Here is an 18,891-nt window from a genome sequence, read left to right on the forward strand (position 1 = left end):
GGGGTTTCACTGCAGCTGCTGCCAACCCCTCAGACAGGTTTCTGCCCTCCTGGGGTCCAGCCAGGCTTGGCCCAGGAGGGCAGAACAAAGGACTTCCTCAGAGAGAGGGTGTTACACCCTCTCCCTTTGGAAAAAGGTGTCAGGGCTGGGGAGGAGCAGCCTCCCCCAGCCTCTGGAAATGCTTTGATGGGCACAGATGGTGCCCATCTCTGCATAAGCCAGTCTGCACCAGTTCAGGGATCCCTCAGCCCTGCTCTGGCGTGAAACTGGACAAAGGAAAGGGGAGTGACCACTCCCCTGACCTGCACCTCCCCTGGGATGTGCCCAGAGCTCCTCCAGTGTGCTCCAGACCTCTGCCATCTTGGAAACAGAGGTGCTGCTGGCACACAGGACTGCTCTGAGTGGCCAGTGCCAGCAGGTGACGTCAGAGACTCCTTCTGATAGGCTCCTTCAGGTGTTGCTAGCCTATCCTCTCTCCTAGGTAGCCAAACCCTCTTTTCTGGCTATTTAGGGTCTCTGCTTTGGGGAATTCCTGAGATAATGAATGCAAGAGCTCATCAGAGTTACTCTGCATCTCTCTCTTCACCTTCTGCCAAGGAATCGACTGCTGACCGCGCTGGAAGCCTGCAAAACTGCAACAAAGTAGCAAAGACGACTACTGTGACCTTGTAACGCTGATCCTGCCGCCTTCTCGACTGTTTTCCTGGTGGTGCATGCTGTGGGGGTAGTCTGCCTCCTCCCTGCACTAGAAGCTCCGAAGAAATCTCCCGTGGGTCGACAGAATCTTCCCCCTGCAACCGCAGGCACCAAAGAACTGCATCACCGGTCCTCTGGGTCTCCTCTCAGCACGATGAGCGAGGTCCCTTGAACTCAGCAACTCTGTCCAAGTGACTCCCACAGTCCAGTGACTCTTCAGTCCAAGTTTGGTGGAGGTAAATCCTTGCCTTCCCACGCTGGACTGCATTGCTGGGAACCGTGTGTTTTGCAGCTACTCCGGCTCCTGTGCACTCTTCGAGGATTTCCTTTGTGCACAGCCAAGCCTGGGTCCACGGCACTCTAACCTGCGTTGCACAACCTCCTGAGTTGTCCTCCGGCGGCGTGGGACTCTTCTCTCGACTTCTGGACTTGGTCCCCTTCCTTTGCAGGTCTTCAGGTCCAATATCCAGCAGTTGTTCTTTGCAGACTTGGTTGGCTGCTTCAAAATCCCAAAAACGAGGTGTAGAGTGCCCTAAGGAAACTTGCAGTACTTTACTCCTGCTTTTCCGGGCTCTGGGGTGGGGTAATTTACTTATCTTTACTGTATTCCTACTCTCCCAGCGATTCTGCACACACTACACTTGTATAGGGGGGAATTCGTGATTCACATTCCACTTTCTTAGTATATGGTTTGTGTTGCCCCTAGACCTATTTTCTCCCATTGCATTCTATACGATTTCCTACAGTTTGCATTGTTCTATGACTATTTGCTTGTCTAATTTTGGTGTCTAGTGTATATATTGTGTATAATACTTACCACCAGAAGGAGTATTGTCTCTAAGATATTTTTGGTACTGTGTCACCCAAATAAATACCTTTATTTTTGGTAACACTGGGTATTGTCTTTGCTTTTGTGTAAGTACTGTGTAACTATAAGTGGCATTGCATGAGCTTTGCATGTCTCCTTGTTCAGCCTAAGCTGCTCTGTTATAGCTACCTGTATCAGCCTAAGCTGCTAGAACACTAACACATTCACTAACAAGGGATAACTGGACCTGGTGTAAGGTGTAAGTACCCAAGGTACCCACTACAAACCAGGCCAGCCTTCTACACCGTGTTTTCCCAATTACATCCTACTTCCTGTAACCATTGTTCTTTCATTCTGGTAATTAATTTTGCAATTTTCTTAGTCAGTTTTATGCTCTCTGCCATAAGGGCTCTAATGTCTGGTCTGTCTGGCTATGTTAGTCGGAGCGCATCATATTGGCGGACATTATTAAAGGATAACCCGTCAAACTGCGTATTTATCAATTCTATTTGGGGGAACTCTGCTCTGGGAAAAATGGTATTTACTTTGTCTCCCACTAAAGAACTTAGCAAGCTTTTAACAACGCCCAAGGCAAGGTTCACTCCATCAGTGTGTTTTTGAGAGCATTCTATCAATTTTCCCACTCCCTCAGACATTAGGGGTAGTGCCCTCTTTAATTCTCTTTATCCATCTTTGGCCATGGTACATATGTGGGTACTTTCCCATCCTTGAAAATATGGGGTAACTGAGTTATTGGTTGAGGGTTTACGGGACTAAGGCCAAACCTCAGGTCTGGTCTATTACCTTGTATTTCTTCAGTTGGTTCGTCTATAGCATATTGCTCCCAGACCGCCAGGCACTCTTGCATGTAGGGGCAGTTCCAATCTGGGTCACCCTGCCCTTGCTGTATACAATCTTCTGCAGTTGCTAAGTCAAAGGGTTGAAAAGACCCTTGTCGGGGCCATGGCTTTCACCCTTCCTTTTTAGTCCACCTTGTCAGTTCACCTGAAAAGGGTTGGCAATACTAACTACCCTCCTTTTGTTCTATTATCTCTAGGGGTGTTAAATCTGGCCTACTCATTTTTAGGATTGACTTCCTCTTCATGTCTGAGGTGTCTCTTGCTGTCATTAGTAGCTCCTGCGTATGACGTGGGCAGAAATTATGTGATCTCTGGTTAGTTTCCTGTTCATCTGCACCCCTGTTAGGCCTTTCTTCCCACTCCCCATCGTCCTCAGCCCCTGCTACGCCTCGGAACTCAGTTGGGGGTTCATTATATTGTGACATCTTCACATTCCTTTCCCATCTTTCTTTTTCTCTTAGCCTTCCTCAGTTGCTTCTCTGAGTCTCTGCAGAAGTGTCTCCCAGCCTAAGATCAACATGCCCCGTAGTCCATTGCCCTCAAAGGGGGGCAAGACTCCTAGATCGTTCTACCTGTCTCACAGTATGCTGCAATTCATTTATTAGTCTGTCTCTTTGGTCCGGTTCTGATCTGGCCCGAGGAGCTGTAGGGGCAGGGTTTGGTGTTGGCTCAGCTCCCCATAATTCTTGTTTCTCCTCTTTAGGCTCAACTTTAACAGGATTGTGGTACCCTGCAGCTAGTAAAATGCAATAAAGGCCATAAGGTGGGAGATCCCCTGAAGGCTTCTCTGGGGGCTTCCCGGGGGGCTGGGTCAATGCCTCTTCAGGTGCTGTTGGCTTTACATTTGTTTTTGTATCACAGAATACCCGCCATAGTGATATGGTGGCTTCCATTTTCTGTCTTTTGTTTTTCTTATACTTAGAGTGAATGTAAGTCATAGCTATGTCTTCGTCAAATATCCCTTCTTTTGGCCATGGCTGGGCATGGTGCTTGGTACCTTTGTACCAAAGTTTACAGTATTTTTGTGTCCTTTTCTTGTCTGAAGGGAAGGTTTTTATCATGTGTTCTAGAGGGTTCCCTATGGTCCCCAAAAGATGTGTGTTTCCTATGTGTACCTCTTCTTTATTCGCCTACTATTTTATGTCCCTCTTGGATCCCGTCTTCTTTACTGATATGTATTTGTCTTATCAATGTTGCTAACATATGGCAAAGGTATGCATGTGTTAATTTCATGAAGGGTTACCTGACTTCACATATATTCTCGTGAGAATATACCAACATCAGCCATACTTATCGCTAAGCTGGGTAACACTTCTTCTAGGGTTTTATCTGGGGTGGGGGCATTTATGGGAGGTCTAAGCAGATTGGTGCCTGACGCAATACATGTTATAACAATATGAATTTAAATAACTATTTGCGGTGCTAGGGTTGTGGTGTCCAGTTCATGGTTTAAAATCCTGAATTGTGAATGTCTGTGAGAAATGCATCAAGGAGAGCTGATAATATAATAGGTGAATGTGTTATAATTTCAAACCAAGGGGTATTAGATGGGCACAGGGTTGTCTATGGGCCCATTGAAATATTAGTTTTAATTCAGTGGTAGCTGTTTCCTTCCACAGGTTTATTATTAATCTTTACACTTGTCTTGGGATGTTTTATTTTTTTCTATCCGTATTTTTATCTGCAATTATTTTTCCCCACTTCCAGGACACTTTAGGGGACTCTATTGGGATGTCAAAAATATGGCAGAGATCTTGCTCCCTTTCTTCCTCGCTTATATCAGACTGTATGACAGCTGGTGGGGACACTTGCCGCTTTGCTGTGGTTTGGCCCTTTTGATTCTGAAATACTGTGATCTTTATGTTATCCTTCTTACTCATTACTCATTTGGGATATCTACTTGCTAGAACTGTGCTTTCTCTTTGGGTTTGCAACCAAGGGACTCACCGTGCTCAGGGAGAAGTCAATTTGCACCAACCTTCCAGTTGTTCCCTTATCTAAAGGTCAGACTCCTCACTGATGGCTCAGTCTTGGTTGCGCTCTGTTAAAGGCGCCTTCCAGATATCTTAAATCTGGGCATTTGGGAACCTCATGTCACCCATTACAAAGGGTAGCAGTGTTTTAAAATTGGTTACACATCCCTGTTGCATTGAAAAGTTTGTAGGGCTTCTGATTTAAGTATGTCATAAAACAGTTGTCCATGTATAAAGAAGTGCTACAACAATATCAAACACACTGCTTCCCCTTGGTGTGATAATAGCATTAGCCCTAGGGTTTCTGCTAATAATAGATATAGCAAATAATATAGGACCACACAAAGAACCCTTTAAATGTTACACAAAGAGTCAGAGTAAATTGGTTTGGTTTTTATAGATTTTTCATTTTGGTGTACTTTAATGTTTCCTTCCATAAGCTCTCAAGGTTTCCATTCATTTTGGTAAGGTAATGCCATTAAGTAGCCAAATAATTGTCTCTAGTATGCAATAATAGTCAGAAACCAGCAGCCAACATGTTTCCTCCAATGGACCTTTTCAAAGCTAAGCTAGTGTTCCTCCTACGCAATGGTTGAAGTATGAGAGCTCTGTTTTGCTAGTTACTGTCACGGTCTGCACGTCTCTTACCACCGTAGGCTGAAGAACTTGGAGGAACGCCCGGTTGCTTACTGGTTCTGGACTGGCCAAGATAGGGGGGGTGACCCTTTCTAGTAGCCACAGTGCTGCTGACTGGAAAAAGACGCCAAGGCAGACCGTACTCGCCAGAAGTAGTCCCCGAGGAAAAGCCCATAAAATGGGAAAAAACCTCTACCATAGGAACTCCTGAAAAAGAGGAAAAAACAATGAAAAAAGGAAACAAAATATGGCTCTGCAGGAAGAAGCAGGAGCACGGAGAAAACTGGAAACAGGAGCGAGGATCACCAGCAAGAAGGAAGTGTTTGCAACATAAGGAAGAAACGAATAGCAGTGAATATATACCATGAAACAGGAAGTGACACAACAGGAAGAAAATACGACACCACCTTGGATTGGGAAAGACCAGATAGAAATGAATGAGAGAAAAGACCAAACTGAAAAGGAAAAGGAAAAAAGGCATGCTGGGAAGAAGAACACCAAGGAAGAAGACAATATGGAAAACCAAGAAGAAAGAAGAAATGAAGACAGAAGAAAAAGAAAAAGGAAGAAAGCAGAGGAAAGACCGAACGAGGTAAGTACAAAGAAAATCAGGGAGGCTGTCAGGGGCTAAGGCGCGAACAAGAGCACAAAATGTGCCTCCTGGGCTGCACCCCAGCAAAACGAATACAGAAAAACAGGCTGTGGCGGTTCCAGCATCCTGAAATACGGACTGTCTGCCCGACCACGGTCCGAAAGAGGGACGCCGCGGTAGTCTGCGGCCTCACAGTAGGTCCCCTTCCCAAGGCCCCAGGCTTGTCATGAAAAAGAGAAAACAAATTGCGAACCAAAAGGGGTGCATGAACTGAGGAAGTATCTTCCCATGAACACTCACTAAGGGGATAACCTGTCCAGTGAATCAGGAATTGTAGCTTGTTCTGAAAGATACGTGAATCACAGATCTCCTGTACCTCATATTCAGGATGGCCATCCCCAGAAAAAGGAGGAGGACACTGAAAACGCCTATGGTAAGGATCAGGAACAAAAGGCTTTAGCTGTGAGACATGAAAAACTGGATGAACTTTCCAAGTCTGGGGTAAACGTAGCCGAACAGCGACAGGATTCAATAACTGAAGTATTCGAAAAGGTCCATAAAAGCGGGATATGAACTTGTTTTGAGAAAAACAAAAAGGTAGAAATTTAGAGGAAAGCCACACTTTTTCTCCCGGTTGTTAAGATGGTGCCACCTGACTTCGGCTATTAGCCTTTCTTTTCATAGTTTGTTTAGAAGCCGAAAGAGTGGTACGGATCAGGTCCTGAATATGGCGGAGTTGTCGTGCAAATGATGTAATCGCAGGAACCGGAGGCAGCACATGAGGTATAGGGGGAAAAATCTTGGGATGGAAGCCATAGGTGCAAAAAAGGTGTTGATCCTGTTGCACTATGCACCGTATTATTATATGAAAACTCAGTTAAAGAAAGGAAATCCGACCAGTTACTTTGAGTGGCATTACAGAAACAACGTAAATACTGTTGGAGTTCCTGATTCAAGCATTCGGTTTGACCGTTAGTTTGCGGATGAAATCCTAATGAAAGGGACACATCAATATGTAATGAGGTACAAAAAGCCTTGCAAAAACGTGACACGTATGGGGTCCCCGATCTGAAATGATTACTTGTGGAAGGCCATGTAGGCGAAAGATATCTTGCATGAATATTTGGCTCATTTCATTTCATGGCTGTAGGTAATATCTTTAAGGCTGTGAAATGTGCCATCTTAGTAAATGAATCGACAGTTACCATAATGACATGATTCCCTGAAGAGGACTGTAAAGAACACATGAAATCTGTTGACAGGGTGTGCCATGGAGCAGAGGGAACAGGCAGGGGCATCAATAATCCTGCTGGCTTGGGCCGAGGTGTCTTGGTTTGGGCACATACAGGGCATGATGTTACGTAGGATTCGGCATCAGTCTTAAGTGTAGGCCACCAAAAAGAACGTAGGAGCAACTCCTGTGTCTTTTTAATTCTGCTATGTCCAGCTACAAGAGAATCATGACACATCTGTAAAGCCTCAGTCTGTACTTCTTTAGTCGGCAAAAATAGTGAGTTTTCATAGTAGAAGCAGTCCCGATTCTTTTGTTATTGAGGACTCAAAATATTCCATTCTTTAAGTGGATGATACTGGTATTCTGACTTAACACGATCAAGAAAGGACTGGGCAACCCCAATGATTCGACTGGGTTCTATTATTTTGGAGAAGAAGTGTTAGCGCTTTCTGGATAGCAACTAGATAATGCATCAGCTACTAAGTTCTGAGATCCGGGAATGTAGGTCACAACAAAGTCATGTTGGCTGCAAAAGAAAGCCCATCTTGCCTGCCGGCTATTTCAACATTGGAAATTTGGAGACATTGTAGATTACGGTGATCAGTTCTTGCTTCGAGCGGTTCTTTGGTACCCATTAAGAAATGTCTCCATTCTTTTCAGGCAGCCTTGAGAGCAAGTAATTCCCATTCTAACACACAATAATTGCATTCAGCTTCTGTCAGTATGTGAGATAAGTAAAAGATAGGATGTTCCAAGCCATTGCCTTCTTGTTTGTGAAGTAAGAATGCACCAATAGCTCTCTCAGAGGTGTCAGTGACTACTATAAACTTTTTAGTAGTATCTAGGTGTCGTAAGAGAGGAGCTTGGGTAAAGGCCTCTTTTAGATTTTGAAAGTTCTCAATCAAAAAGGGGGGGAGGGACCGGGAGGTTATGTGGTCCAGTGTACAATCTCCCAACTATCGTCAATAAGTATAAGGTACACTGTTCTAAAATAGACTATCATCCTAGGGGACCGTCGGTCTCAGGAGCAAGAGCCCACAAGCATCGCAATGGATGACTTGCATCATCATTGGGAAATGCTCCTCACCGGGCCGGCACTGCAATGCCTGGCGGGCACCCCGGGAGGGGGGCTCTAAACCGTACTACTCTGATCGTGACTGGTAAGATCAACTATACAGTCAACGATGCTTACATTTAGGCACCAGTACACAAGGGAGAGGTCAAAAAATAGTTAAAATTGGTTATTCATCTCACAATCTACATCATCATTTAATCAGTATAATAAGGATGAAGACCAAGATTAAAACCAAAAAATTGAAAGTCACAAGTAGAGTATAATGCTCAAATACTTTAAAAAAACAATTAAATCTCAGAGGACGGCAGGTATTATAGGACCTCTAAGCGCAGGTCGACATGTTTCGCGTCTAGCGGTCCAGCCGGATCCATTGACGCTTCATCAGGACCAAACACTAATTAAATCACCTCTTCATAAGAAAAAAAGAAACAACCTGAAATTAGGGTAGCAAAACCAGTCACCTACATTAAGTAAACTGGATCCATAGCTATTCCAGTCTGATTGATGCAGAACCCAAGATACTGTACTTTTGTCTTGTTAAATTCACATTTTTCAGGTTTACAGTGTAGCTGATTCCGACTGAGTCGTTCCAAAACCTGAAGTACATCCTCAGTGTGCTATTCAGGTATACGAGAAAATACTAGGATGTCGTCCAGATGAATCACCACACTGTGATTCAATAAGTCAGAAAACACAGAGTCCAGGAATCGTTGAAATATGGAGAATGCGTTACTCGGTATTCATAATGGCCAAATGGAGTACAAAAAGCTGTTATCCATTCATCTCCTTCCTTGACACGCAAGAGATGATAGGCACCCCTCAGATCCAATTTGGTAAACATCTTGGCACCATGAACGGCGTCAAGTATACCCCTAATAAGTAGTGAGGGATATCGATCCATTATGGTTATTTTATTCAGTCCGCAACAGTCAACACAGGGACACAGATCTTTCTTTTTTTTTTTTACGAAAAAAGAGGAGCCACTGCAGGAGATGAAGAGGGGGCGATTAAACCATTCTGTATATTATGATCTAGGTATTCTTAAAGTTCCTTCTTTTCTTGTTCAGTCAACAAATTCATCTGTCCAAAAGGAACCACTTCTCCCAGAATCAAAGGAATGGCGCAGTCATAGAACCTATGAGGAGGTAAAACGGGTTTGCAAGGCTTCTGGAATATGTCACAGTACTCTTGACAGCAATTTGGTACTCCCTGTATCATGTTGATAGAGCAGCTCATATTCTTGGAAAAAGGAATTAAACCTTTTGAAAACCAATAGGAGTTCGTGGAGTAACAGTTCTGTTGGCAAAACTGTGATGATAAAGATATTGTTTTTGTTTCCCAGTTGATATATGGCTTATACCGAGTAAGCCAGGGAATAAGCTAATATCATGGTATGATTTGGAGAAGATATTAGATTAAAGGTAATGTGTTTCTGATGTCTCCCAAAAAGCAGACAGAGAGTGGGTGTAGTATTCACCACATGTCTTGAGGTTAAAGGGGACCCATCTACTGTGTGGACTTGTTCCAGCATTTTTTTAGGAACTCATGATATACCTCTTTCTTTGGCCCAAGTCTCATCCAAATATATACCTCTGGCTCCACAATCCAACAATGCAAAAACCTGCTCTTCTTGACTTTGGGAACACTGTACCGTAATGGACAGTATAAGCAGAGCTGAGGTCTTCTCTCTGGAGGAACATATTGAAGGTAAGTCTCCTCCTCCCGTCCCCTTCCTCCTTACAGGGGGCGGGAGCTGGCGTTTCCTGAAGATCTGGAAGGACACATTCAGATCAAGTGACCAGACTTGCCAAAATAAAGACAAAGGCCCTCATTACAACCCTGGCGGTCAGTGATAAAGCGGCAGTAATACCGCCAACGGGCCGGCGGTAAACAAAATGGAATTTTGACCACGGCAGAAACCGCCAACACAGACAGCCACTTTAACACACCGACCGCCACGGCGGTAGCAACAAGCACTGCGGCGGTATCCTCCAACAGCCAGGCGGAAGACAATGTACCGCCCACCATATTAAAACAGGCCTATCCACCGCCTTTTCCGGGGCGGTACCAAAGACATCAAAAGCACGGCAGAAACAGTACACAGAAGGCAAAGGACTTAATTCTGGAGACTCAAGGAAGAACCACAACGCCATGGAGACCGAACTGCAGGTGTTCCCCATGCTGGTCTACCTCCTCCTACACCAGGAATACCAACAACGGCCACGGTGAGAACTGCCGCCTAGCACACAGGGGAGGGAGGAGGAAAAAGAGAGTGACACACACACTCAACACCCCCACCCCCAACACCATACACACAAACAGATGCAGTAACATTACATATTCACCCCATATCCCTCTGGAATAATGCAAGGACAAAATGATTTGAAGAAAGTGAGTGTAATAAGATAAAATACTAGAAAAACTTCCTCAAAAATCAAAACAGTATTTACAGATAAACAAATGAAGGGACACTGCCCAGTCCATAATGTCCGTAGGCCACAGGGCCATATCACATAAGCCAAGGCCCCACTTGACACCTGCCTCAATACGGAGAGAACACTGCTGGGACATCAGGTCGAAAATACACAGGCACCTCAGGGGGAAGAGGAGGGGGGGGCACCTCAGCCGGAAGATGGTACAACACCACTGCTCCTGGAGGGGGTCTACATGCCCTCTGTGATGTCCTGGGGAGTGCAAGGCCACAGTCTCTCAAGTGGGTGATTTGCCCACTGCTTGGTCCTGGGGAGTGCAAAGCCACAGTCTCTCTAGTGGGTGGTTTGCCCACTGCTTGGTCCTGGGGAGTGCAAGGCCACAGTCTCTCAAGTGGGTGGTTTGCCCACTGCTTGGTCCTGGGGAGTCCAAGGCCACAGTCTCTCAAGTGGATGGCTTCTCCACTGGTTCTGGAGGGGGCCTTGTGCCCAGTGTGCTTCATCCTGGCAAGGAGGGGGTGAGTGGATGCCATCTTCCACTGGTTCTAGAGGGGGCCTTGTGCCCAGTGTGCTTCATCATGCCAAGGAGGGGGTGAGTGGATGCCTTTGTCCACTGGTTCTGGAGGGGGCCTTGTGCCAGTGTGCTTCATTTTGGCAAGGAGGGGGTGAGTGGATGCCTTCGCCCACTGGTTCTGGAGGAGGCCTTGTGCCCAGTGTGCTTCATCCTGGCAAGGAGGGAGTGAGTGGAGGCCATCTTCCACTGGTTCTGGAGGGGGCCTTGTGCCCAGTGTGCTTCATCCTGCCAAGGAGGGGGTGAGTGGATGCCATCTTCCACTGGTTCTGGAGGGGGGCTTGTGCCCAGTGTGCTTCATCCTGGCAAGGAGAGGGTGAGTGGATACCTTCGTCCACTGGTTTTGGAGGGGGCTTTATGCCCAGTGTGCTTCATCTTGGCAAGGAGGGGGTGAGTGGATGCCTTCGCGCACTGGTTCTGGAGGGGGCCTTGTGCCCAGTGTGCTTCATCCTGGCAAGGAGGGTGTGAGTGGGTGGCTTCTTCCACTGGTTCTGGAGGGGACTTGTGCCCAGTGTGCTTCATCCTGGCAAGGAGGGGGTGAGTGAATGCCTTCTTCTACTGGTTTTGAAGGGGGCCTTTTGCCCTGTGATGCGGCACATGGGGAGTGCAAGGTCACAGTCTCCCACCTGGGTGTCAGACCCACAAGATTTGCTGTGAGCAGGATGCATGACACTCCAAGGAGGCAGGACTACTGCCCATTCGCCGGCGGCGATCGCTGCACAGTGGTGGCAGTGCCGGTGCTGGTGGCCGTGCTGCCAGTGGTGGGGGGAGGCTCCAGCCCTTCCCCTGCAGTCTCGGACGGCTGCCCACTGGGGCTGCTGGTGCTGGTGGCAGTGCTGGTGGCAGTGCTGGCAGTGGTGGGGGGAGGCTCCAGCCCTTCCCCTGCAGCCTCGGACAGCTGCCCACTGGGGCTGCTGCCAGTGGTGCTGGTGGCGGTGTTGGTGGCGGTGCTGCCAGTGGTGGGGGGAGGCTTCAGCCCTTCCCCTGCAGCCTTGGATGGCTGAAGTGCCATGGTTGGTGGTGGGGGCTCAGATCCTGTCACAGCACCAGACCTCCTGTCCCTCCTGGCCCTTTGCCCTTGCCCTTGGCAGCTGGTAATGCCTCCTTGCCCTTGGCAGCTGGCGGTGCCTCCTTGCCCGTGGCAGCTGGTGGTGCATCCTTACCCTTGGCAGCTGGTGGTCCCTTCTTGCTCTTGGCAGCTGATGGTTGTTCCTTGCCCTTGCCCTTGGCAGCTGATGCAGGCACACTGCCAGTGCTAATGGGTGTCTCCTTGGAGCCTCTCACACCTGCAGTAGCTGCCAAAACTACAGTGGCCGTGGATTGGGTGGCTGAGGTGCCGGCCTGGTTTCTGCCACCCTGGCCCAAAGTGAAGGAAGGGAGGGAGGAGTAGGGAAGAGGTCAAGGGTGAAGAGGAAAAACTTCTTAGGGACTCTGGTGCGGGAAGAGGGTGAAGGTTTGAGAGTGGAGGAAGAGGGAGTGGTTGTAGTAGGTGTCTGTCTGCTGTGTTTGGGTGCAGGTGCATGGGCTGGATGCTGTTGTGAGGTGGATGGCTGTTGGGTGCCTGAGTGCTTGCGTTTGTGTACTTTGGAAGGAGGGGGCACAGACACAGTGGGAGAGGACAGAGGGGATGTGTGCATGGGTGTGGGGGTTTTGACTGCCAGTGAGGGGCGTGTACTGATGGGTGTGATGGTGGTAGTGGATGAGGTTGTAGTGCATGAAGGTGTGAGTGGAGATGCTACTGGGAGGGAGGTGGACGAGGAGGAGGAGGGGGACACATTGAAGGCAGTGATGTTGGTATGTCTGCTTATGGATGTTGTTTGTGTGAGTGCCTGTGGGACGATGTGTGGTGCTTGTGTTTGCCTGAGCCACTCCTGTGTGTCTTGGGTGCATACTGGTCTGATTGTGTGCTTGGGATAGGTTGGTGTTCAGGGGAATGGGACTGGTAGAGGAAGTTAGAGGGGGAGGCTAGAGACAGGGACAATGGCTGCCATCAGGGAGGAGGCTAGAGCCTGGAAGGATCTCTGTTGGGCCGCCACACCAGAGTGAATGCCCTCCAGGAATGCATTTGTATGTTGCAAATGCCCTGCCCGCCCCTGGATGGCATTCACTATGGTCGACTGCCCAACAGAGATGGATCGTAGGAGGTCAATAGCCTCATCACTCAGATCAGCAGGGCAAACTGGGGCAGAGCCTGAGGTGCCTGGGGCCAAGGAGATGTGCACCCTCCTGAGTGAGGGGGCACGGGAAACTCACTGAGGGGCTGCTGGGAGGGTGGTGCTGGTACGGGGTGGCAGCTGTACCAGTAGTTGGGGTGGGCACAGAGGTGTCCAACATCAGCAGGGAGCTTCCATCGGAGGAGGTATCACTGTCAGAATTGTGCCCTCCTGTCTTTGGCGTGGTGCTCCCCTCGCCCTCCATCCCACTGGTGCCCACACCGTCGGTGGAGTCGGCCTCCAGGGCTATGTGGGATGCAGCTCCCTCCATCGCCGTTGCCTCTGCTCCTCTGCCAGATGATGCTAATGCACATAAGGACAGGGTGACAAAACAAAAAGGGGGGGGAGAGGCAGACACCACCGTTGGCGTACAAAACACACAGGGGACAGCCCTACGCACTAGGCGATGCACTACCACTCAAAATGCTAGTCACCAGGCCATGAAGAGTAATACCTAACGCCAATAGCAGCATACCTGAGACCCACAGATCCCTTCCCAGTAGTAGATGCCCACTAGCATGTTTGGGGGTGGAGTGCATCAGCCCCTGCCCAACATGGAACCTACACTGCAATGTCCGGCCTGGCCTAGGGGCACCCACAGGCCCACATCCCCCACCCAGAGACAACCCCACCATGCGCAATTTGCCGATTTGGAGACTGTACTAACCCCCTTGTGGCTGCAGTGATGCCCTCAAGCGCCCATCCAGCTCCGGATAGGCCACCGCGAGTATGTGGGCCATCAGGGGGGTGAGGTCCGACGGGCACCCCTTCCTCATTGGGAGGCCATCCCCAGCTGGGCCTCCGTGGCCTTCCCTACCCAGCGTCTCAGGTCCTTTCACTGTTTCCGACAGTGGTGCTCTGCCTGCCATTGACCCCCAGGGTCCGCATATCCTTGGGGATGGCACGCCATAATCCCTTCTTTTGATGGGCACTGATCTGCAGAGGTAATACATACAGGAGAACTCCATTAAAATAACAGTCCAGCCAGTCACACACATGGCCCATCATACCCGTTTCCATCACCATTGGCACACACATAGCCCAGCAAACAACATGTACACTGCCAATAGAGAATCCCCCCCTTACACAATGCCTTCACACACATCTCCATGCATCCATGCCACATGCATTGTGCCCAAAGTGTACTCACCTGCTGGTCTTGAAGCCCATACAGCTGCCCATACTGGGGTAGGACCTCATCCACCAGTCGCTCCAACTCCTCCGAAGTGAAGGCTGGGGCCCTTTCCCTGGCCACACAGGCCATGGTAGGTTCCAGACACAGGTCACAGCAGCACACGCAGTGTAGGTGTTCTCCTGTTGAAGGTCAGGAAACAAGTGAGGAATCAGATAGAAAATGGCGGTCACGTCCACGTGGTGTACACCGTCACCGCCGGCGTACATCCCCATTGGCCACTGCACTCCATAGAGCCCCAAATTATCCAATGAGTAATTGCACGGCGATGCACGACCACCTACCGCCACGACACCCAATGTTGCCGGAATGACCTCACTTCCACCTGTTCCTCCATGTAGGACAGGCGGTCGCCATTTCAGGGGGACAGTGAACAGGTCTATCGAGAACTTCTGCGTCACAGGTTAAATGGGCACATACTTGGAAATTTACACTGTCCCAATACATAAGTGCACAATGTGGACTGCTGTTGTGGTTTAGTTGTTCAAATTGTGACAGCCTACTCACTCTTGTGTCCCTTAGATACCTACCTCTGCAGATGAATAGGAGATGAAGACATACCCCTGTGTACAGACCACTGGTGGACGTAGCTACACTGGAGGAAAGGTACATTATCCTCATCTATAGACTGGACAGGGCCACAATAACAGAGCTGTGTGCCCAGTTGGAGCCTGACCTGATCTCATCTACCCATCATCCGACTGGGATCTCCCCTCTTGTGCAAGTGCTTTCAGTGCTCCATTTCCTGGCAACAGGTTCTTTCCAAGTGACAGTGGGCTTGGCAGCAGGAATGTCACAGCCAATGTCCTCAATCGTACTGGCAAGAGTGTTGTCTGCCCTGGTAAAACACATGTGCAGCTACATATCTTTCCCCCAGGTGGAAGATTTGGCCACTGTGAAGGCCGGATTCTATGCAATGGGACATACCCCCATATTGGGACATATTTTTGGGGCGATTGAGGGGACACATATTGCTTTTGTCCCCCCCGCCAGAATGAACAGGTGGGCAGGAATCATAAGAGTTTCCACTCCATGAATGTGCAGATGGTGTGCCCAGCAGCCAGTACATCTCCCACGTCAATGCTAAGTATCCTGGGTCAGTGCATGATGCCTTTGTCCTGAGGAATAGCAGCATCCCAAATGTGATGGCCCCACTACAGAGGCACAGGATGTGGCTTATAGGTAATCCTTGGTCCCCACCCGGTGTATGTTACTGTACGCCTCTGATGTTAACCTCATGGGATAGTGTGTGGATAAATGTTGTCGCTCAATACCTGCAGGTGACTCAGGCTACCCAAACCTATCGTGGCTACTGACCCCTGTGAGGAATGCCAAGACAAGGGCCGAAGAATGTTATAATGAGGCACATGGTGAACCAGAAGGATCATTGAAAGGACTTTCGGTCTCCTTAAGGACAGGTTCAGTTGCCTCCATCTGACAGGTGGATCCCTGTGCTACTCACCCGAGAAGGTCTGCCAGATAGAAGTGGCATGATGCATGATGCACAACCTGACCCTCAGACGCCATGTACCTTTTCTGCAGGAGGAGGAGACTGGAGATGCCCCCGTGGCAGCAGTAGACCCTGATGACAGTGAGGATGAAGAGGCTGAAGATAAGGATGAGGACAACAGAACATCAGTTATCCGTCAGTACTTTCAATGACACACAGGTGAGACAGTGCAACTTAACATTTCTATGATTATTGGTGTATTCTGTGTGGCTGTGGCTTGATGGCATTGCCCACTTTTTACCTCTACTTAATGTTGCATATGGATTCTCAGTTTACAGGTGTTAGTGCAATGACATCTGTGTATTGATGTGCTGCCTACAGCCAGCTACAGGTCATTATTTCTATTCTCTAAAACAGTTTATTTGCAACGGATATAACTGTTTCCATTAATACACTGTTTCCAAACATGAAATACTAGTGTTTGAGTTGTTTTCCAGGATGTTTATTGTAGTGCTAAAAAATTATGAGAAATGGAATGGGGTGATGATGGAGGAAAGTCCAGGGTATTGTTCCATTCTGTTTGTAGCACAGATGCAGTGTGAAAGGGTCCATAGGAAGGGGAGCAAAGTCAGTTCAAGGTGGACAAGGTGACAGGGTGGGACACAAGGGGGGCAATCAGGAGAGTCTAATTTCCTGGCGGTAGTCTTGCCAATTGTCTCTGGTTTCTGTCTGGGTCGCAGGGACCGTTTGCAGGGTGGTTCACCTTCTGCAGGGGAGGGATGCTGGTGGCCTGTGGGTCCTGTGGCGGGGACTCCTGCGTACTAGTGGCAGCAGAAGTAGAGGGTTGTTCAGTTGACTGGCTAGTGGTAGAGGCCCGCTGGTGTGCTGTTGCCTCCCTCATGATGTTGGCTATGTCTGCCAGCACCCCTGCAATGGAGATCAGGGAGGTGTTGATGGCCTGCAAGCTCTCCCTGATCATCTGGTACTGTCCCTCCTACAGCCGCCTGTTCTCCTGCACGTTGTCAAGGATCTGGCCCATTATATCCTGGGAATGTTGGTAGGCTCCCAGGATCTCGGAGAGTGCCTCCTGGAGAGTCGGTTCTCTGTTCCTGTCCTCCCCCTGGTGCACAGCAGTCCTCCCAGTTTCCCTGTTGGCCTGTGCCCCTGTCCCCTGAACGGTGTGCCCACTGCCACTGACCCCAGGTCCCTGATTGTCTTGGGGGCGAGGTGTGAGAAGCACAAGCTCATTATTTAAAATGTAACAGAGTGGTTATTGCTGGCTTTACTAATAAGAATTTATTTCCAGCCCAACAAACACTTTTTAACAACCCTAGCAAACATAGTGATGCTGGAACAATTTTCAAAAAGAGGGTGTTGCATCCAATGTTAAATCACTAAAGTCATAGGGATTGTGAAAAATCCAAGTGTTTCAAAAAGAACAAGTACAGCAAACGAGCCACACCATTCAGCAGGAGGGTGGTAAAGGTGTGGTCTGTAGCCAGTGGTACATTTTGGAGTACACTATTGCAAATATATTACTAAAGCAGGGCGTGACGTCACACTCCTTTGCAGACAGCACATTTTCAATTTGAACTGGTCACAAAAGTCTCACTGACATGCGGTTTTACTAATAAAACTATATAGGCCACAAATAATAATGGGCGGAAATTGGGTTTGATGTGCTAATCATTTATCATTAGCACATTCCCGAGTAAAATGTCTTGATTAGTAATGATCAAATTACAATGTTAAAGGTATATTTACAAGAAAGTGGTGCATCCGCTGTGATGCGCCACTTTTCTTGTGCCCCCCAGTATCCTCCTAAATTCATCATGGTAGCGCCGTATTTACAATACAGCGCACAATGACACATGTTAGCACAATAACGTCAACATTTTCGATGCTATTGTAGTGCATTGGTCAACCACCAAAAATTATGGCACTAGTCCAGCAATGCATGTGGAGGCCCATTGGAAACAATGGGAATGTCACTTTAACGCATGTCTTGAGCAAGGGAACAATGGCACACTTAAATTTCACTGCATGCTTTTTCTGGGCCTCCTAAGAGAGGAAAAAACCCTATGCAAACATTATGCCTGGTGCAGCCATAATATGGGTCAAGGATTTACAAAGTGGCGCAAGGCTTGCATTGCACCACTTTGGAAATATGGTGTGAAATATGGTGTGGGGACCACCTTAGCATTAAAGAAAATACTGTAGGGCACTGCATGAAGCTGCTAGAGGCTTGTAAATATACCCCTTAGTTTACATCACACTTCAGAATTACTAAAATAAGTACTTCATTTGTGGTTTTCAAACTGCTTTTATATTTTGAAATATTTGTACATTTCATTTACATGTATTTAATGTTTTTGTGTGTTTGAAAAAATCTGATAACCTACAACTTTTCCTTTCACATTCCCTGTACCCAGGAAGATTGTCAGCGAGTTCACCCTACAAAATCCTCTAACTTTGTACTCCAAAAAAAGAAAAAGAAACAAGTATTTTCATGTTAAAACAACCCCTAAATATTTGTCAGAAGGCACAGCCTGACATTTGACCTGCCTTTAAATGCACAGCAAATGTGACATGCAGGCATGGTTCCACCATATGGGTGGAGGAGCTTCGCCCCCCTGCCAGCAGCAACCGCTGCAAATCCTTTAACATGGAAAGGATAATAAACTCTGTTTACCCTGCAACACGGTTTCTGGGCTTGAGAGAGAGAGCCTGTCTGCCAGTCTGTCTGCCCTGAGCAGCGCAAGGATTGGCGCAGGGCAGGCTGGGAGCCTGTGCCTGCAGCAGCGACGGGAGAGGAGCGCGCTGTGGAGGCAAAATAGGTACATTTTTTTTATTCTTTTTTTCTGTGCCCTCTGCACCCCCCAACTCCCCCAATACCTCCCCATACCCCCCCCCCCCCCCACCCCCCGCACACCCTTTGCCCTAGCCCAGTCCCATGAGCCACTCCTGGTAACAAGATAAAAATAAAATTACAAAATTTAAAGGCATCTTTAGTGCTCATTCACTTGCTGAACTCCGGCACAGATATTTTGAAGGAGATGCAGTAGGCCTTATTATTGCCTGACAAATTCTGGAAAACACAAGGAACTCCGCAGCAGTTGCATTTAACCCCATTCTATATTTAAAAATGTAGCACTCCCGGAA

At 48.1% G+C, this 18,891-nt stretch overlaps 1 protein-coding gene across 1 annotated transcript; it reads left to right on the top strand.

Annotated features, from left to right (window-relative positions):
* Positions 1-5,337: 5,337 nt before the first annotated feature.
* Positions 5,338-6,138, top strand: LOC138283647 (uncharacterized). Its single transcript, XM_069221584.1, has 2 exons — positions 5,338-5,565; positions 5,953-6,138. Exons 1-2 carry the CDS (start codon positions 5,338-5,340, stop codon positions 6,136-6,138), a joined length of 414 nt encoding a protein of 137 aa, XP_069077685.1.
* Positions 6,139-18,891: the final 12,753 nt, after the last annotated feature.

The sequence above is a fragment of the Pleurodeles waltl genome, chromosome 3_1 (genome assembly GCF_031143425.1).
Source record: "Pleurodeles waltl isolate 20211129_DDA chromosome 3_1, aPleWal1.hap1.20221129, whole genome shotgun sequence".
In the NCBI taxonomy this organism is placed as follows: Eukaryota; Metazoa; Chordata; class Amphibia; order Caudata; family Salamandridae; genus Pleurodeles; species Pleurodeles waltl.